At 30.5% G+C, this 22,983-nt stretch overlaps 1 protein-coding gene across 3 annotated transcripts in view; it reads left to right on the forward strand.

The window, feature by feature from the left end:
• GABA-B-R1 (gamma-aminobutyric acid type B receptor subunit 1) overlaps positions 1 to 22,983 on the forward strand; it is a 596,854-nt gene that overhangs the window by 512,432 nt on the left and 61,439 nt on the right. For all 3 annotated transcript variants that reach the window (XM_076396068.1, XM_076396067.1, XM_076396066.1), the window contains exons 7-8: positions 14,308 to 14,505; positions 16,629 to 16,756. In XM_076396068.1, coding sequence (XP_076252183.1) covers positions 14,308 to 14,505; positions 16,629 to 16,756 — 326 coding nt within the window. The remainder of the gene's footprint in view (positions 1 to 14,307; positions 14,506 to 16,628; positions 16,757 to 22,983) is intronic.

The following is a 22,983-nucleotide window of genomic DNA, read 5'->3' on the forward strand; positions in this document are numbered from 1 at the left end:
ACAGCAATATAACAGAAGAAATTATGAACATATTACCCACACTCTAAATCCGATATGTGTCCAAATGAGGCAATGGTAAAATTACATTGAAGGTAAATGTAATTATATGAATTACATGAAAAGTTTTCGTTAACCTTTAAAAAGTTGTCTGTAAAGTGCCATCAACTTAAAACTTAATTATTCTGAAGGGGTTCATTTACTTAAAACAAATATATATTGGTCAAGATACTTATAATTAATATTTTGGCTTAAGGCTCCTTAACCGAGATAACTTTTTCAACAAGGTGAGCTTGATTTTATAAACAAGAGATTATCATGCTTGTTTTATTATATTGTAAGCCTAAGCTATCTTTTAAACTCCTCGATTTTACCATAATAAGAGCACAGCAATAATTTTGAAATATATAATGTTTTAATTTTTTGTTGCTGTTCTTTATAGTATTACTTTTTGGTATGTTTTCTCCATTCTGGCATATTTAACTGTTTTAATTATCCATTCCATAATTTTTGCAATAACATTGTAAAAATAATAATAACTTGCCTGTGCTGTGCTGCTTTGCTTTCAGTATGAGTGAACAATAAGATAGACATTTTAGTACATCTTATTTGAATTGATAGCACTAAAAATATATAAAAAAGGGAAATAGCTATAAACAATTTTGATTATATTTGCTATGAGATATGTTATGTTTTCAATTAGATTGCAGGCAATTTTTATATACACATTTAATTATTTTCTATGTATATACATTATATATATATATATATATATATATATATATATATATATATATGTATATATATATATTCTTCTTATATATATATATATATATATATATATATATATATATATATATATATATATATATTGTCAGTAGAAGGTGACGTCAGAGGTTAGTCACGTGATAGGTCAATATAGGGAAATCGTCGACCAATGAAATGCTTCCCTTATAACACAGGTGCCTGTAATGGTATTTTAAACTAAACAATGAAATTCAGCCAAATGATGTTCTCAGCGCCTTTCTGCTGAGACCACGCAAAACAATTCTGAAATTATTTGTATTAAATTAACACTCTATATATTACTCTATCATGCCGAGGACCGTGGTTTGAACCCTACGTTAAACAGTAGGTCAAGTCCAGATAAACCCTAGTTGGGGAAAATACTTTTTTTTAAATGTACTGAAAATGTATCTCATACAGGAATAATTAAGACGTTAAATAGTATGTGTCTAAATTATGTTTTCAACACATTTCATATGAATATACATTTAATTTGATACTACAATTTTCATGTCCTTAAAAACTAATGCACGTAAAAGAATATTTATAAAATATATTGAGAAATAAAAGTCTCTATGTATTTTTATATTACAATTTCCATACTTAAAAAAATATCCAAAATCTAAATTGCTACAATAAAAACCTGAAGCAGGAACATAGTAAACTGAATAATATATCATGCATCTGAGTTGTCTTTTCCGAAACTTTGAACTTTTGTTTGAAAGTATATAGTTGAATACTATCTATATATTTAGATTTTGCAATGCAGATTTTTTAATTTTTGTCCTTTGAAGTTATGCTAACCTTTTTCATTAACCAAGTTCGTTAGTCGTTTTAGCATAGTCTACACAATTGATTGTATATCTATATATGCATATATATAATTGATATCACTTTTTGCTGGCAAATAACAATAAACATTTAATTTAAATTGATACCTCACAATTTATACCTTTAACAAAAGCAATTCAACTAACCTCACGATCTCTTTAATGTTGTCTATATGATCCTTGTCTACCCGAGGTTGAAAGTGCAGGTTCACCTGTTACTATAGAATCTATATAGAAACACCTGTTACACATGTTCAATTTTAAAATCTCAATTTTCTTCATTTTAAAATATATTATATTGCCTCTAACTACTGTCTCTACTAATACTTAAGAAGTAGAAACCTATCACTAAAATGCTATCTAACTAATTTTGTTCTTCAAATATGACTGTATTATATAGATTTTAGTAGCACTGTATTCTCAATCTCAATAACATAAACAAGAACACCATACCTTCCAACTGGATACTTAAAAAAAAAACTTAAACTGAAAATTTAGAAATAATTTAATATGCAAGCTTTAAATAAGTTTATTGTAAATTCATTAGCTCTATTTTGTTTACGGAATTCCTATTCATTTCGACGGAATACAATTCTCAGCTTTATAATCCTGTATTATTCAATTTCTATAATATCCCGTGTAAAAAGTTATTTTATTGCTTTGACTATATGTTTGTAGTCATTGTCATGTTGAAATGTCTAAACTAACTTAAATTATTTTAAACATAAAGGAAACTTATCCTTAATAGAATGTTGTACTTATATCAAGGCACTTCAAACGATCTAAAATACTTTTAGTATAGGTTCAACTTCATAGCTAAAGATACACTTCCGAGCTATAATATTATCACCGCCATATATTAAAGTTTATTTTCTATATTTAAATGTGAACCTACCGTTTGTTGGCCTCCTCTAATCCAGCACATCACGCACTATTTGTTTTCATGCGACTCTTAATCTAATGAGGGAGCTTGTCTGTTATCCGTAAAAAAATTGAGTAGTACTCGATGTTGATGTCTATACTTATGTGTAAACAAACTTTTTTATTTTGGTAGTGTGTAATAAATTTATTTAAAAAAATGGAGCGGGATCAATTGCCATTAACTGCTAGGGTATGAATTAGCATTTGTTGTACATTGCATTACATACCCTTGCAGTTAATAGCAATTGATCCCGCTCCATTTTTTTAAATAAATTTACTACACACTACCAAAATTTCAAGAGCTAAATATAATAATTACATTAAATATTTCATAGTACCTATGTACGTATAAAATATAATGTGTTAATATAAAATAAGAATCATGTTATATGTAAGTCTTCAACCATAATTGTATTTGCTCCAGGTGGGTTTGTAGGTTTATTGATGCTGTGACTGGATCTTCATGGGATGCTAAGATTGCTGTATCGTCTGCATATGTTGCCACAGTAGTTATTTTTGTGGTGGGCAGATCAGCCGTATACAGAAAATACAGTTTGAAGACATGGCGCATTAAAGCCAATGAATCAAAATCCACGCATATAACGTTTACCCTGCGTCGAAGAACATGTCCACCAGTAAATATCAATCATCGTCAACTCCCCCAAGCAGAGCATGTTAAATATCTTGGTATGCATTTAGATCGACGCCTAACCTGGAAGAAGCACATACTCTCTAAACGGAAACAACTAGGACTAAAATTATATCAAATGTATTGGCTCATTGGGCGCAAATCCAAGTTATCATTAGATAACAAGGTATTGCTGTATGAGTCTATACTCAAGCCCATTTGGACATATGGAATTCAACTATGGGGTACCGCTAGCAAGTCTAATATATCCATCATTCAACGGTTCCAAAATAAGGTGTTGCGTGCCATTGTTGATGCTCCGTACTATATTTCAAATAAAGCGATACAACGCGATATTCCTCTAGAACCTATAACGAGTTTAATCCAACGTGTTTGTGTGAAGTACTTCGAAAGCGTGTCAGTGCATCCCAATGTACTCGCTAACCAGCTAAATATGCGACGTGATAGTGAAGTGCGTAGCCTAAAACGTTTAACACCACCTGATCTCATTACTGGACATATGTAGAGTTTAGAATAAGCATTAGAATAGGACTAATTAATTAAGATAATATTTTATACAGAAGATTGCTTAATGAAGTGATTTTCTACATGCCATGTATATATAATATAAACAGAAGAAATACTTATTGCCAATAGGGCAGATTGTGGACTCATGAAGAGTAATAAAAAAAAATATGTAAGTGGTAGATATATAAAAAGCAACATTTAAAATAATAAAAATTAATATATATCCTTGTTTTAATTCTCATATTCTATACATATTAAAACTTTTTTTATATTTACGGTATTGCATATTGAGATTAGCGTTGGGAACTGTCGACTGAAAACGGTCGAAACAATTGATAGGCGCAAAACAGTCGATAGTCAATAAACTAGCGACTGAAAATAGTAATTACTATTTCCAGTCAAATGCACGGTTTAACTGTTTTTTTCAATTCGTGATGTCAGACGAAGATGCAGGTAGTATAGTACTTACTATACCTACACACCTACATGTAGGAATCCTTTCCTGTATAAATTGTGAGAGAGGAAAGGACGGAGATAATTGCTTGGGGCAGTTAATTTTATATGTGGTTATATTTTCTAACGATAGTATAAGCGAGAGGGAGATATATAAATTCCTTCGAACTAACTTTAAAAAAGAAAAGGAAAAACAATTAATGAATACTATTATAACAATAATACATAACATGCAATAATTTAATTTTAAATGAAGTAGAATTACTTTAATATTTCAATGTTATGTCGATCTGTAAAAAGTAATGGAAATTTTTTATGAAATGGAATAATACCCCAGAAATATTTTATTGTATTTTAATGTATTAAATGCTATTTTTAAATAATATACTATAAGGAATATGCACAATAGAAATTAAACAAAATCAAAAAACTAAAAATGTAGAATAACCATAAATACTATAAAAATATTAAACATATAACCTAATCATAGGAAAAAACTAATCCATGACATAATTAAAAAAGATCGGAATGAAATGATATAAATGCTTTATTTATTACTAAACGGAAATATTTTTTAAGGAAAATCGAGAGAGTAATTCAAATATTACCTATTATTACCATAAAAACATTCAAACGTGTTTTACTATTTATCATTCACAATTTTAATATTTTTACCCTTTTACATTAACAATCTTGAAAAATATTGTAACCAAATGCTATAATATTAATATACAATATATTGTTATTTATAAGAAAACTACCAAAAAAATCATAAATTACAAATAAATATATGTAAGCGTAAATTGGGTACATTTTTGTTAAGGTCGCAGCTAGGACGACAGAGCCAGAACGTTAAAAATCAGTCGAATGTACTTAATAGAACCAAAAATAGTAACTAAAAGTACACGACTGAAACAGTCGATAGTAAATAGTAACGAAACCAGTCGGACCAAAAATAGCGACTGAAACAGTCGATAGTAAAAAGTAGTTAATTACTAAAAAGTCGATAATCGATTTCAGTCAATAGTTCCCAGCACCCGTAATTTATTATAGTTTCCCACTAGATCCGATATTCTTCACTTGAAATTAGCTAAATATATTTTGTTATGAATATAGATTAGCTGTTGAGTAAAATTGTTGTTTTCTACTACACAAAACTGGAATTGAAATATTTAAAAACACGTGAAAATATATTTTCAAATATATTGAAATCAATTACGTTATTCACATTTCTCCCAATATTATCTGATATAGTATTCCGGATATATTAAACATATATATATATATATATATATATATATATATATATATATATATACGATAAAAAATTATGTATATTTAAATTATAAAAATATATATATTTATCGTATTAAAATAAGACTGAGTATAAATTAGTTTCCTTTTAAAATGTCAACTATTCGAACTCACAGAAATATTGATATTAGATTTCAATAATATACATTTAATTAAGTAATTATTGTATTACAGTTGATATCTCATTGATTAGTGGAGATAATTAATTATGAATTTCACGAATCAATTACGTTGCATTAAAGGTCATAAAATATATAGGTTTAAAGGTTAACTCTACAACCCACATAAACTGAAACAATATTTACACAGTATTTTAAATACAATCGAACTGAATAAAATAGTCTATAATAAATACTAACTAATATTACGGAAATTTTAAATATATACCATTAAAATATATTATTGATTATATTAAATTAAAACTAACTTTAAAAATATATTTCTGATATAATATGTCATGGATTAATCTAGCTAATTAATAACAGACGATAAAAGATAAAGTATCAAGACTGCGTCGAAAATTGTACTAAAAAGTATCGTTGTTATATTGCTTTATTCAATTTTCTGAAACAATAAACTTCCACGTGATTTCAATCCCAACATATTTCATTTGATATCAGTTAATCAAAACTCAAATAAGCATTAATGCAGAAAATCATAATACAAGTACATTAATATACGAAACAAAGCAGATATTAAAACTGGATGTCGACAAATTTACGCTAAATTAGAATTGTCAAAGAAACAATTTAGTCATAAATATCAATAAAAATAGAGCTTCTTGGCAGCCTTCAAGGCTTTGTCAATCGCAAAATGTGTGCATTTGAGATACTTGTCAACTTTCGAACAAACACCATATCGTTTTAGCAGTCAGAATTGGCTCACAATATTATGAGATTTTAAGATTATTTATGGTACTATTTGAAGCCAAATGTCTAAACCAAGAAGCAGACAAACGCTTGTATATTGAGGATCTCTTCCTCGACGAAATTCAGCATGATTTATGCAAAATAATCATAGAAAATTTCGATAAAAGAGTCGCTGAACAACCGTAAAACTGAATTACGCTAATTTTGAAGGAAATAGAGAACAATTTCAGGAACCCGAGACTAATTTTATCACTTTTGAGGAAGAAAATATCGATGAATACAATTAATATATTTTTTTTCCTAAATATTTTATTATTTAATTAGTTAGGCCTGGGACCTATTAAGTGCTTAGTCTCTTCATCACACATTATCGAACTAATAAATAAATTCAACTGAAATGTAGTATTATGTTCATGATTATTTATTAGCTAGTTAAGTTAAGAAATATTAATAGACGGTCCTCCTATTACTGTAATGGTCGTGGGTTGGAATCTTGCAAGCCATGGATGTACTTTTTATTTGCGATTGTAATAGTAAATGTCTCTAACCCGACAGGAAATAGACATCCACGCCTCGCTAGTAACAAGTCTTGATTAGACAGGATGTCTTGTGAGGTAGTCTCTGGCCAGTCGGTATGCTTAACACCGAGAACTGTGGTTCGAAGTCCAGGATAAACAATAATTTTAATCCAAATAAACTCAATTTGATAAAAGCGAGACTTTATAATAACATTATTAAAACATATATAACAATATTTTTACATTATAAATGTAGATTTAAATTTAAAGAGGTAATTAATTATAATCACAAGATTAATTAAAGATAAATCAATTACAAGAGGTGTTAATATTAAATATTTTTATTTCTTATTTTAAAACAGAAAATTAAATGAAAGGTCCTTTATATTACATTTTTATTAATGAAATAATCCATTAACTGAACAATGTCTTTTATTTAAAAGAGTAATAACTAGTGCATTTTTTTAAGTTTGGTCTTTTATGTGAGCATGTAACCAATCTTTATATTTTGCTTGTGTTGTTTGTCTTGATCTACTGTTAATCTAAAAGTTAAGAAAACAACTGAAATAGCCCAACAGCTTTTATTTGCATTATTTTGCCGTGATTTTTTGGTATGAATTATTTTATTGGCATGATTCCTTAACATTTACACATACTTATCATAATACTAAAGCTGAAATTATGTTGAAAATTAAACAGGGTTGCTTAATTTAAAGCAAAATAATTTAATAGTGGTTTCACTCATACTTATTACCTAAAATTTGCTTATTACTATTAATTAAAAAATTACACTTTGACAATATTATATCCGACAAAACAGTGAATATAAATATTAGGGCACTAGGCCTTGTATCAACATACCGAATAAATAGGCGTCGCCTAGGAACCAAATTTACAGATGTAGGTGGTTGTCTATTTATGTGTGCTTTTATGTTATGTAATTTTATATATTTGTAGTACATATATATATATATATATATATATAAATTTAGCTCTATGCAGCTCTTCTCCGTATGAACTTTAACTGTTCCTAATCGTGTATGCAATGTTCTTAAAGTGGGAAAAACTTTGATCTTAGCATACTACTTATATACATGTTTATATTAACTCAAGGTTGTTTCATTCAAGAGCGACCTTTCTATTATTTATACAAAACAATTATTGCTGTACAGATATAGCAAGGTTCGTAATAACCATATCTCATATCACTTATTAATAATTATTAGTTTTCAACTATTAATATTACCTTAGAATTAATAAAAATAATGTACAGTTTTATGACCGATAATATGTTAATAATAAGTACTTGAACTATATTTTGCATATACAAGACAACATTTTATATTTGGTTGAGATTATTCATACCGTGCTTATTCCTTGCCCCGTTAATTATTATTCTACCACATCGCGAAACTATGTATGTATGCACCGCAATTAAATTTAAAACACTTCAGTCCAGGATACGATGCTCCAACATTTTACATTTAGAACCCTTGTCAGCGGATGTGGAGACGATATATTATGAATGTAATATGACCCCGGAGGCTTTATACCCTTACATCTCCCTCCCTTTCAGTCTCTCTACCGTAGTCAGATAACGCTATATGCTATCCTGCGAAGTTTATGGATTTTTGACAAAAACTAATTAAGAATAATAATGGTTTCTTAATGGCAGCTGGCCAATGAAGCAGTCGGCTGCTCTTTATTTTTCATGTCTCAGTTCTTTATTTATTCATATAATGGAAAGCTTGAAATACAGAATATTTTAGTATAGAAGAATTTTAAAAATACAAATAACTGTAAAAATAATATAATCTTAGCTTTCAATAAAAATATATGTATAACATTTTTTTATAAAAGCGACAAAAGAAACCTATTATATTGTCTCTATATATCTATTGACATTGACATATTTGTTTCATTGTTTTGTAGTAATACTTGCATTCCAGAAAAATTTATGCAAATTTCAAAACGTGTTTCTCAGTTTCATTCAGTTTTATTTTTTAAACAACTTTTAACTCTCTTTGAATATTTGTTGAAGGATACGAAAAAGTTACAGACTTTTGTTAGAACTTCACGAGCTCTTTGTTTCTGTTTTTCATTTTTCATCACTTACAAGCGTTATTCATTTAATTCACATATGGTTTGAATTTTCCATAAATTTCAAATTCCAAAACAATATACAATGTGATTTTACGGTTTATAAAATGTACCCATTAAATTTAAGTAACGTCTATTAATCAATTGTTAAGATTCCAAAGTAGTTTTCCACAAAACAAGACAATAAATGTTGAAATCAGTATACTAGATGACCCGGCGAACTTCGTATCACCTATAGCTCTTCTACCTATCTTCGTTACTATCAACTAACTTCGTCAATTATCGATGAATCGAAGCCTCTCGCCGGCTGACCGGTAGGTTCATTTTCAGATCTAATGATAATATTATGACCACTAGATGGCATTCGACCATTATATTTATAACATATTTAGAACATTTTGACTAATTCGTTGGTCTAATGAAGGCCCAATGAAGTGAAAATTGTAATTATTGAACTACAGATCGCCTCACTGTTGAATCGTGAAGACAATTTCCATCAATTTCCCTATCCGGATTGCCAATCCAATACGTTTCTTATAATTGATCTGATAGCGGTAACAGCGCTTCTAGTAAGTGATAAACTTATCTTTGAACCTACAATTGTTTAAGGTTTTCTTAACTAAGGTCATAGGGGAATCATAAAATTGTCAACAATATGTGTTTCGCTAGATGACATCATTTGAAAACAACTGTTACATTGGTGAATGCTCCACAACGAACTCGTCTAAACTCACCTGCTTCATCTCCAGTCACTCTTGAATGAAATATACCAATAGAACCAGTATCAATTTCCGCATTTCACTGGTCATCAGCTCGATCACACGGAGTGATTAGTCGCACTTTTGATAGAGTGACAAACTAACTTAGTACATCTTCTTGGCTTTGTTAATAATAAAATTAATAAACGTTAGTTATTCTAATAATAGGAATTTTTAATAAAAAAAAAGTGAAGAAAGTAAATTACAAGGTATATTTTACCACTAACAGTCTGGGTTACATTACATTACAACTGGTTTTATGTAGTAGCTAGTCCCTAGAAGACGATTTTTGCTCCAACCATTCGAATGTTTCCAGCTTAATAAGGTTGGTCTCTTTTTTATTATTTAATTAATACATTGTTACTAGCCGTTTCCGTCTAACCTACAATTTGCCTTTATGATAACTTAAATCTAGGTATATAATTAGGAGGACCCATCGGCCCCATCTCAGTATCTGGTGAAATAATGCTTATACATGTCACTGCTGAATTTTTAATATATGCACCGCACTACACAATACTACACAAAATTACAAGGTGTGATCCTTTTGAGTCCTAGAGTGTTTCCTATTCTGGTGGTGTCCAAAAGCTGCAATATTTCAATATTCTCATGAAAATTGTTTCCTCATGCAATTCTCTTGATTTCTTGGCTGACTATGGGTATCTAAAGGTCTCGATGATGCTATAGTATTTGGGTGCGCCCACAATACCTCACAGGACTTTGTTCTGAAAAAATTTTATTTTATTTATGTTACTTTTTGCAGAACATCCCCATAATTGAACTCCATATGTCCATATAGGTTTCAGTATTTGCTTATATAGTAGTAATTTATTATGTACTGATAATTGTGATTTTCTTCCAATTAGCCAGTACATTTTCCCATATTTCAATTCCAGTTCTTTTCTTTTCTTCTGTATATCTTCCTTCCAGCGAAGTTTTGTATTAAGATTCATTTTGCGATATTTAGCGTTGTTGCTATATGGAATGATAGTATTTCGGGTTTTTGAGGCCACAGGCCTAATGTTTTTCAATTCTTTAAGGATAATATTCGATCAATTCGTTCGTGGTTGCTTCATCTTCCTTTGTGTCTCTTTGGTTATTTTGACTGATATTTTGGACATAAGTCATTTCACCATTAATTTTGTTATAACTCTTGCCATAACTTTGATGTCTCTGGTTAGTTTGTCTTGATAAGAGTGCCATTGCAGTTTCAGCAACTCTAGACAATCTATTATTTTCGTGAATATAGTACGATATTCGGCGTTAAATTTTATTTGGCCATTGTTTAGAACCGTTGCTTTGAATGCTATATAGTTGGACCTCAATGTTTCGTAAAGCAAGTCAAATTCGGTAATATTTCTTATGATAAATGGGGGTGGCCTGGGCATTCTAATTGTTGCGGTGATAACCATGGGGAATTATTTGTTTTTCTTTTTTTTTACCTTTATCCAGCCTACTTCGGCAATTCTTCTTCATATGTTTCATATGTTAGAATTGGACTGCTTTTGGTGGCTTGGTGACCTATCGTTGTTTTGTCCTTGCCCTCAGATCTTTGCATATTTAGTTGTAGCTGGAAGGCATTTATTTGTTTATGCATATTGGCTAATACAATTTGAAGGGTCTTCCACGCAGACTTTTCATTCATCCACGCATTGTAGAGTACCTGTTCTTTCTGGGTTCTAGTTGTGTTCTCTAGATTCAAAACTGTAATATCTGGTACGCCTGATGTCGATTTTCATTTTATCTGTTTTTTTTTGCGCAGTCTTCTTCTCCGTGTTTCTTTTACGTATTGTTGAAATAATATTATTATTTTTATTACATTTTGCATTTATTTTCTACTGTACTGACCTTTTTTCTGATCGCAGTTTCACTTTTTCAACAGTCTTTAAAATATTATTGTTAGACTTTTTTTTTAAATCGCATTTGTGACACAGATATTACACTTTTGTTTTGTTTCACTGACTGTCTCTCCGGACACGTATTTACTCTGTGAAAGTCAAACGTCGGCTATGCCTAAAACCTATTTTTAGATTACCTTTAACTCTAACGGGAGTTCAGTAATGATAAGGAACACACTTAAACCTAAAAAATAATCAAACCATCAAATAATACTACACCAAGCTGATCCCATCAAATATAGAACATTGGCTTGTAGCCATGGATATTCGGCTTTTCCATTGACATTGAGGCATAAAAAAGTTTTTATGATTTTGTTCGCTTTGAATTATTGTAATTGATCGCCATTTCGTCAGTTTCAAACTTTTTTCATTAAGAACTTATTTTTTTTATTTTGTGTATATGATTTGATTGTAAGGATGAATGGCCATTAATATTGCTCTCATACTTTCTCAATCAATCTTTATCGACTATTTAACTACCACATTCTTTTTAACTAAAATTGTTATCTTATTTATCGTTAATAAAGAGTATTTTATGGTTACTATTAGTTTTAACTTCAACAAAACAAATTATAAGCTTAATTATAAACGTATAAAATCAAAAATGTCACTCAAAAATTACCTAATTGATGCCAAAATAACATAAATGCAGTCAAAATAATTTATTATTTATCAATCAAAAAGAGAGTTACTAAATGCTGCTATATTAATTTGTTTGATTGTTGCTTCATCATATTACAAACAAAACAAATCGGCACTTTATTTTCGAGGTTGAGGTTAGGAGGGAAAAAGTATAATTTTAAAAACAATTGAATAAACTAGTCATGAATGAAAGTAGTTGGACCGAAAATAGGACCGAAAATAGTCGACTGAAGTAGTCGATAGTAAAAAGTAGTCAATTACTAAACAGACAATAGTCGATTTCAGTCGATATCATTTCAGACCTTATGCAATTTACTCGGTATAAATCCAGACATTTTTAACACAGTGAATATATTTTTTGATCACATGATGGCGAAATGATATACTGCAAAGTGAAACCTGTAAGTGAGGCTTCAGAAGTTGGTTAAAACACAGGACACCATCTGTTTTAAATCCTTTAAAATTAATATATACGCCTAATAAATGAATCTGATAGTATTTTCTGTATAGATTATAGATAAAGTAAAATTCAAATATGAGTTGAATTTAAGTTACATCAACTTCGATCATTGAAATATAACACCAGAATAATTTAAACAGAGGAATAATAGGTTTTTTTTGTTCCGATTTGGATGTTGCGCTCCGATCTTGAAGGAATCTTTTAAATAATAATGACAGAGTGTGTTCTTCGGACTGCCTGTACATTTGCGCGTTTGTTCCGGCATTCTTTTCCATAGGAAATGTCGGCTCGTAAAACCCTGTTTTTCAATTTTATTTTTACGACGGAAAAATCCGAAGCGGACCCCTAACGAACAGCCCAACTTTAATAACTAAAACGGAATTTTATATTTTATGTTTGTCCGCGTTTCGGCAGCGCTAAAATCATTTATTAACATTTCAAAAAGCATTGTTATTATTTTTAAATATACACTCGTAAATAGAAATTGATTTTTTACGGCATTGTCAAGAATAAAATGGTTTTAATATACATCATTGTACTTTTAAATATAATTTCAGAGATTTTGACCGTCACAAGTACTATTGCCGTTATCTCTTGGTCGTATGTGTTAGGTATGAATTCTTAAAAGGGCATGATAACAAAGAGATATGTAGCCCGAACAACATAGCCAATGTGCGTTATAAATAACGTCGAATAATATGGCTAATTGCAGTTGGTAAAAATATAGCATACGTTTTAAACCCGCAGCGGATTTTCCGTCTCATTTTATTCTAGTTACAAAGAGATACAATGCTGTCTGAATCATTAGAACATGAGACTTGAGGGCAGTAAGCAAAATATAGTTTATGATGACCGGCTGGACGTCCCTCAGAGTAGCTACTGTTAACAGATAGCAGCTGAGCGCTGGTCAATGAAAGAGCTGATTGCAAATTCAACAGTTGCAGACCATAATCTCACTGCTACTGTCGTACACTTTTCTATCAGGTTGGGATCTAAGAAGTTTTAAATTAAATTTTCTAATTTGTCAAATATAAGATGCCCTTATAATGCAGTTCACATTAACGCTGTTAATATTTTCATTTTGAATAAGGCCACCATTCCAATACCTACACGAAGAAGTCTATGCTGGAAACAGGTTTCAATATTCTTAGACTAGCAGAGCTCCAAATATATCAGTTATGTATGTTTACGCAATCTGTAGAATGAAAACACTATGCCCTCCAGAATGAAAAAATAATTCAATAATTGCTTCAACCTTATTCAATAATAAAGATCAATTTCTTACAGTAGAGGTTTGCGATATAAAATTTATCAATGTCAAGCTTATACCCAACATGTATTAAAAGTAAAACAATACATGGTGCAAACTTTCGTAATTCAATTCAGGATTGTAATAGTTCATGATCGCCTGATCAATGGATTGTTTTCTATAATAATCTTATATAGATAAATCAACTAGTAAAGAATTAACTTTATCTAAGTATTTAGTTCCAGAATTTAAATAAAATATATTGAAACTAAACTTTTAATAACTCATTGATGTAAATATATGAATAAATATAAATGACAAATATATGGGCATAAATAATTTATTATATCTTGCAGGACATTTAACCACGGAGGCCTTGATGTGGAACCAGAACAAAAATGAACGCACTATATCAGGAATGACGTCAGAGGATTTTCGCCTACGATTGAATGACTTTCTCCGTAAAGAAGGATACGACATCGAAAATCAGAGATACCCCGAGGGATACCAAGAAGCTCCGCTGGCTTATGATGCCGTTTGGTCGGTCGCTCTAGGTAAGAACCACGCCTTGCTACTTTTACGACAGAACTTATCGTATAAACATATAAATTATATAAATTTCATATTTTACTTTGACGCTTATAAGCTTATCGTGGTAACTATTAGGTAAAAGCTCCTTTATTACCGATTCTTGATATTTCTTCAAATCTTTTGAATGTTAAATTTTTTTCATCGAATCTTTCAACTTAATTTTGAAAGAATATTGTTAGTTTCTTATTTTTATTACATTACCTATTTCTTATTATATTATCATTACTTCGTCAATATTATTAAAATACGATAAAAACATCCATTATCCATTCCTTTCTAACAAATGTAAGGTAACCCAAAAATATAAATATATTTTTATACTACTGTTTGCTAACTTATAAATCAAATTTGTCATTCAGTTATATCAAATGATGTTACTACTTGCATTCGAATACTTTTTCATTATCGAACGATTGTAATATTTTCCGACTACGGACTGTTTTCAATTGATAGTTTCCAGCGCTAATTTTGTTATTTTCGATAATATATTTTCTTTAAACCTATTCCAATATGCCATTTTTATAAGATTTTGGCTGCTAGCGATTTCTAACTACGCTCTCTCAAAAACTACAAGCGTAGAAACAATATTTATCGAACAAAGATACAATAGTCATCATAGAAAACGTATTTCGGCACAACTTCTTCTAACCTTGTAATATTAAGTACAAAAGAATCCAAGAAAATCATATTTATGGAAAAAAAATTATTTTTTCTTATTGAGCTAAATATCTTTTCAAATAATTTGTTTAAAAACTGATTTAAGTATTATTTTCATGTTGTAATATATTACGAGGTACTTCTGATGTATTTTGATCAGTGATATCTATTGGGCAAAGTGCAAAGTATCAATGTAAATAGCTTCAAGCAGTTAAGTTCCAAACAACAGTTTTCCATTTAGTATTATTTTGTTCATTTCGACGTTACTTTTATGTTTTAATTTAGTGAAATTATCGTGCTTCATCTAACCGAAAAGATCTTGGCAAATTGAATGCTTTGATGAAAGAGAAAGAACAAAATTACAAAAAAATACAAAGTAAAGTTCGACGAAGATGTATTGCAAGACTTATTGGTCAGAAACCCAGCTCAAACTCTCGAAGAAATTTCGGCAGACAATTTAGTAGTTGAATTCAACTGTCTTCAAACGTTTACTTGAGATTACAATGATCGATAAGGAGGAAAAGTAGCTACTGCTTTCAACATCGCAGTTTCACTGCTTGTCAAACAAAAAGTAGAATTTTCTGTAGTGCAAAAAGCCATGGAATAGTTTCGAAGAGATATCCACATTAGCGCAGAAATTGAATATTCTGGCCACAAAGTCTTGGTTGGCATATGGTGAGTAGGTAAAATGTATTATGTTACGACTTGCTAAAACCGAATTAAGCTGTTACTGCAGATGCCTACTAATAATAACAAGTAATAGAGGCAAAATCGTCCTCTTATATGAAAATTTGTAACTTGAGTGAGAATTTCTTTCGCACCCAGCGTACTTACCAGATATAGCTCCTTCTGGTTTTTACTTGCGCAGTTCGATGCAGTTTGGTTCAGCAAACACACGGTTTCGAAATAACAACGAAAATCAAAACTATTTTAATTAATATATATTATATCAACTTTTCTCAATCAATACCTAAATTTCTAAAGTAAAAAAAAACATACCAGAATACATGCAAGTACCTAATATATTATTTCTTAACTGGAAGATTATATTATGGGTAAAACTTCTTTCCATAGTTTATTGTTATTTTTACTACCCGTTATTTTAATTAAAAAATCTAAAGAAAAAGAATACAGCATATTTAAGAAAACATTGGCCTTTTCGCCATGAACGCCGATTCTCTTTTAACATTTCATCACTAGGGAGCAAAGATAACGTAAGCTGTCGAAATTTAATTTGGGAGCAAACAAATTTTCGCAAATGAATATGGGCGGTACAATTGAAAACAATTTTCTGTGCAAAATGACAAGATAAAAGTTTGACGGTAAAATCAGGGGATCTTTTTGGGAATGGACGGAGTGAGAAGGGCGTTTATCTGTTTGAAGAGCGAATAGAAGAGAGGCCAGGCGTGATTAACGTTTCGTTTTTCAGCTTTCAACAAGACAATGGATCGCCTTCATAAGTACGGGAAGAGTTTGAAGGATTTCAATTACAACAATAAGGAAATCGCTGATGATATTTATTCAGCGATTAATTCTACACAATTCCTGGGAATTTCGGTAAGTACGGTGTAGGAATTAGATATAAAAGTATCAGTAATTATACAGTTTTATATAAATCTCATTTATTATACATTCAAAAATATCAATCGCAATCTGTTCTAGTTTTTTTATCTATATACTAATAGTAAATCTTGTTAATATTTAATACCTCAAATTTTTTCTATACTAGAGTATGCTATATCTAACCACCATTTCGAAAAACAAAAAAAATTGATACAAATGCATTACCTAAATCGGTTTACATTTTTTTTATAAGCCTTAATTTATAATGTGGTAATATATCTACTAGTATTTCATTATATATATATATATATATATATATATATATATATATATATATATATATATATATATATATACATACAATAGAAATAGGGTATACTCTATTCAAAATAACACTAAATTCACGTCACTAATATATTTAATATATTGCCTACGGCAATTTGTAAATTAGTTTAAAAATCAGACAATATTTTTCTTCTCATTTTATTTTAGTTTAAAAGAGACACACTGCTTTCCGGTACTTTAGAACATGTTGTTTTCAAAGCTCTGCAAAATGCTCTAAAATATTAGTGATATTAATTACAGGTTATAAACGTTTGCCAGCGTTGTTTTGGCTTTACTTGTTTTAATAAATTTCAAATTACTTAAAGCCAAAATGAACTAAAACTTAAAGTTGATGCGGCAACATTGCGATGTTTTGACGTCATAAATTTAGATGACGTGAATATACTCTTTTATTCACCGAACTATATATTTGGCACAAGTAATAAAATATCAAGTTCATAGATTGTGTGTGTTCCGATCTATTGAGAAGTTTATTGAAATATGTAGTAATCTCTGAAATTTTCTGGATTATTAAGTGCCAGGGGCTCATTTTCCTTCTTGAACTTCCAAAAAACTAAACTAAATTTCATTTCGTTTTAAAAGTTTTATTGAAATTTCTGGTGTTGTGTTTCTGTATATATGTGTATTAATTATTGTGTAAAGTTTATTTACATATTTTAAAGAGATCAATAACAGAACCAAGAATGTCTTGTGATATTGTGAACGCTACTCCCAGATGTGGTGTGTTTTTAAGGATTCTTTTATTTGTTCCACTTTTAAACAATCCGTAGTTTCCAAAATGTTAAGATGTTATCATTCGGCAATCTTGTTTACTGCAGGTCCTAAATTTTAATTTTTGTTCTTTTTGCGTATATAAATATTAATATATATCGTTTCAGCCTATATATTTACATTAATATATAAAATATATTAGATTATGGGTTTCAGGAGCAGTTTTGCCAAATTTCATGTGAAATATTACAACAGTTATTTCCTCCATGTTTACCTCTTCATTTTTTTAATTTTTCCGAGTAAAGGAAGGCACCACTATGCAGATATGATTCCAAAAAACAACAGTTACTGCACATTTTTGCGCCCTGGTATTTGGCGCATCCTTTGTAGCAACGTTAGTTTGGTTTTTTAATCAACATTCGACATAACTGATCTGGTTTATTATCATCGACTTGTTTAAGTTTTTCTCGATTTTTTATTAGAACGTTGCTATATTACCTTACAAGTTAGACATTAATTTGTTAATATAAACAACTATAACATTAAAAATTAAACTAAAAATTATACTTACACTGTTTCTGTCTACAGACCTTTAATTGCTCTATCTAAAGCTGTTTTTTGCTCTTCCGTCTTACAGAATAAAATATATAGTCCCAAGCAGAAGAATAAATTACATCCAAGCCCGAAAAGAAAAGGTTATCGGAAAAAGGGGGCGTTAGAAACAACTTAAGAGCGATCGATTTTAGAGCAGACAGAAGGAATTGCTTGATATATTTTTGTCCATTAGCGACACTCAATTTTTGAGGTGTTTCGTTAAAGTGGCGACGATAAAGCGGCAGAGCATCTATTTTAGATTAGTTGGCGGCTTGGGATCGCGTGTCGTCAGCCCATTTCCTCGGCCGTATCAGGTTTGCGTCCTGGATGTCTCACCTAATTATGATTCCGGTTTTCCGGGATTAGGGCTTCGACAATCGTGTTTTTCGACAACCAGACGCCGAGTAAAGGTAAACATTGCTCCCTGCTGATCTAAGAACGTAAGATGGAGATATCGAACTTGCGGTTTTTTGTGACTTTATCGTGGAAGTTTTGATAAGGTTTTTTTTCCTATTAGTCAAATATAAAGAAAACGAGAAAAATCACTTGGTTTTTATTTTTTATATAGCATAATTTTTTTGTTACAAAAACTTTCCATTTTGTTTTAGATTGCAAGTTGGTAATAGAAAATACTAGGACTACAAATAATTCGTTTTGTTTTAGCATGGGACAAAACTAAACTATAAACTTTATAGTCAAGTTTTGGATGTATTTGAAATATTGTATACCATATCAAAACCTTCCTCCTTGTTAAAGATCAAAATCCTAATTATCGTACTTTATGAAATTGTTTTCATATCTAAAATATTTGGTACTTGTATGTATTTTGATCAACTAGATCATTAAGTGAGAATGCAAAGTATCAATATAAACAACTGTTAAACAATTTTTTTTTAATATTTCTCTATAAAATAACAGTTTTCGATTTAGTTCATTGAACTTTTCAATTTATATAGGCCCGTAATCACGGAATGCTGAAAACTGCATTCTCGACTTTCTTTATATTCGTTAATTTATTTCAAGAAATCGGCTTGCCTAAGCCCGTCAAACACTTTTAGAAGTTTCGATGATACTGCTCCGGCATATACTATTTGTAGTTTTGGTTCCACGGTGAATTGCTATCAACGGGGAATTTAATAGCAATCTAGCATAGATTAGTTAACAGTTTCGAAACGCTGAAGAAATTCAAGATTTCATCGATGACTGAACCACTGTCAAACCTATATCTTTGCTATATCTGTTGCTGAAATATGGAAAAAAATTAGAAAATGATAGAATGTATATATATTATACCATACATATTTAAATGAATTCCTTTTCAAAATGAAAAGCTTATTAGAATAAATTCACGGGCCTAATAATATAATAAAATTGACACTATATAAAGACATAATCTTTATCTTTATTAAAACAATCAATCTTTTTGATACTTTTTCGACCACAATTCGACTTTGTTAAGATGAAGTTGGAGGTTTCTTGTGGCTGATATTAGATCCTCGTGTGATGATAAAACCGCTGTATCGTCAGCATATGTTGCAACAGAGTAGTGTTTATTGAGGTCGGTAGATCAGCTGTATACAATACATATAACTATCGGACAAGCACATTGCCCTGCGAAACGCTCAAATATACTGGGTGCAGGTTAATGTATTCGTCACCCTGTTTCACAATAAAATGTCTGTCTGTGAGGTAGGATTTCAATAGTTAAAAGTGCGTCTGGAGCAAAAGCTATTTCACTTTAACATGCAGTCCAGTGCATGCACACCTTGTCGAAGGCTTGAGATGTATCGAGAAATTGAGCGGAGTAATATTTTTTATCAATTAGGTTTTTATTAATTTTGTTGACTATTCTAAGTATTTTCTGTTGTTCCGTGTTTATTACGGAAGCCAAATTGATGTTCTGGAATAATATTTCTTTCTTCTATGATTATTTTGAATCTCTTAATATATAATTTTCAAGAAGTTTAGAAATCACATAGACGATAGGAGGAGACGTTAACACAAGAATAACATAATGATTTGAGCCATTTTCCAAGTGCTAGGATAGTAATTAAATCTTAGCATGGCATTAAATATGAACACTATTAATTCGATACACTTTTCTGAGAGCTCTTTTAAGATTCTTTCAGTAATTAAGTCAAAACCAGAAGCTTTTTTAGCATTTATTTCTTTAACTATTGTTTGTTTTATTTCCCTAACAGTAAATTTCTCATGTGGGCGATCTATTTGAAACGATGTGTTAAGAAAGGCAACTATGTTATTTTCTTTTGTTGTGGATATTTCAGACGGATACGGATTAAATATTGCCTTTAAGTGATCAGAGAAAACTAAATCTTTACCTTTATCATTTCTATCCCAGGTATTGCTATCAATTTTAAGGGGTAGATGTTGTTGAGGTTTCCTCTTTTCAGTAATGCTCTATTTATTGTAGATGATATAGAATTAAACTTCTGATATGTTGCTCTATTATTAGTTGCGTACCATGCTCTTGAATAGTTTTTGTTATATCTATTGCTGCTGCTTTTTTGTTGTGAGAGGTACATTTAGAAATATTAAACTGTCTAGTTTCTGTCTAAATAATGACCAATTAGATTTGGTGTTATGTAAAGAAGGTGGTTTTATTTTGATGAGAATATTTCAGTTGATGATTATTAAAACTAGTAAGTGATCAGATCATAGATCAAAACATGATTCAGCTTTGCATTTTTTGGTGTCAAAATTTTTGTAACACAAAAGTCTATGGTATCGGGAATTTTATTTCTATCTGACGGCAAATATGTTAGCTCACCAGTAGAGATATGCTGTAAATTATGTGCTTTCATTGCTTTAGCCAATTCTCTGCCTTTGGGTGTTATTAATCTAGAAATTCATCATTGGACTTATTTGCTCCATGAGTTCATCATTTCCTCTAATTTACTAATAGTAGTTACAGGTTCAGTGGTGATTGACGTTGTCTGCCTGTTGGTTACTGCGTACACGTATAATATGTGAGGATGTTGTATTGGTGCATTAGACAAGCTAGATGGTATAGGCGGTCTTGGTGGCTGTAAGTTTCTTTTTCCTCTCAGTGCTGGAAAAAGTTTTTGTTGTAACGCTTTATGTGTAAGATGGTCACCGTTATAGCTGACGTATTTTACTTTATCGTCGCGTGTTTTGTGCGTGCCGTCATTTGTCGGATGCTCTCTTACGCATATCACACATCGATATAACTTGCGACAGTATACTTTCGTGTGCCTATTTTCTTGGCATCTAGCGCATTATGGGATGATCCTTTTTATGTATGGTGGATCACATTTAATGAAACTGGGGTCCAGATATTTAATCTCATAAACATTTTTATTATTTTCTTTGGGCTTCAAGTCAATATAAAAGATTGGCAATGGCTCTTTTGCTGCATGATGTTTAATATTGTGTATATTTACAACTTCGTGACCTTAATCAGCTAGGACTGTTTTAATTGTGTTTAAGTCTGTGGCGTGACGTAGTCCTTTCATTAAGTATTTAAATGTTTTTTCGGACTTTGGTCTAAATGTAGGATATTGCATATTTCTATTGTCCAATTCCTTTATTAACACTTTGAAGTGTTCAGGGTCAGACATTTGAATCTTAATTGTTTCAAATCCGGTTGAATTTATTTTATAATTATAAGATATTGTCTTGAGCTAATCATGCAGATATTTAATAACGTCTACTTTATATATTGCTACTAGAGGTGGAACTTGGTTTTGGTCGGTGTCCTTTTTTGTTCTGGGTTTCTTATGTGCCTTCTGTCAAGGCATTGAAACTGTTGTATGTCTGGATGGGTTTTTGAAGCCAATAATCGCTGATTTTCGTTTTTTTTTTCGGATGACTTGTTATTCCGGACTGCTCAAGCATTTTTTGTTCGTAACGATGTTCTATTCTTGCATTTGAGGGGTTTCAGTTATTGGCAGTTGATCGTTACTTCGAAAAGCAGGTGATTCAATTGATGAATCCACATAAAGGTGTTGGGGATTAGTCATTATGTATTTAAATTAACTGTACAGAATCACTTAATAGTTAATTAAGATTTAAATGTTTAAGTTAAATTAGCGGGCCTCATATTTTACGAAACTAAGAAAGACAATTTCTGCAATGGTTGAGACTAGGTTTTCACTTTGACACACGACAGTCAGTCAGACAGTCAGTCAAATAGTCAGTCAGACAGTTAGACATTGCTGGAACGATATCGTGAGATCGGCAAGTTGCTAAAACCGAGTGAAAATTATATTGTAGATGTTTATCGACGTGGAATAGATAAGTTAAATGACCTGTTCTTGCAAGAAAATACCACAAAAACAGACGCAAGATCTCTCTGTATCCAGACGCTCGACTATACGTTGCAATAATTGCAATGGTAAAGTTCTGATGCATCCAACGTACTTATCATACATAGAACCTTTTGCTTATCACTTGTTCCAATCAATGCAGCATGGTTTGGTTGGCATATGGTCGACAAAGGAAACTATTTTCAAGTTTTTAGTTAAAACCTATGATTCCTTCGCCATTTTCAAGCAGCTAAATATGCTGTATCGATTGTAATAGTCAAAATA

This window comes from Rhynchophorus ferrugineus, unplaced genomic scaffold (assembly GCF_030347505.1).
Source record: "Rhynchophorus ferrugineus isolate W39M unplaced genomic scaffold, kcgeb_rfMv2 rfM2, whole genome shotgun sequence".
Taxonomy (NCBI): Eukaryota; Metazoa; Arthropoda; class Insecta; order Coleoptera; family Curculionidae; genus Rhynchophorus; species Rhynchophorus ferrugineus.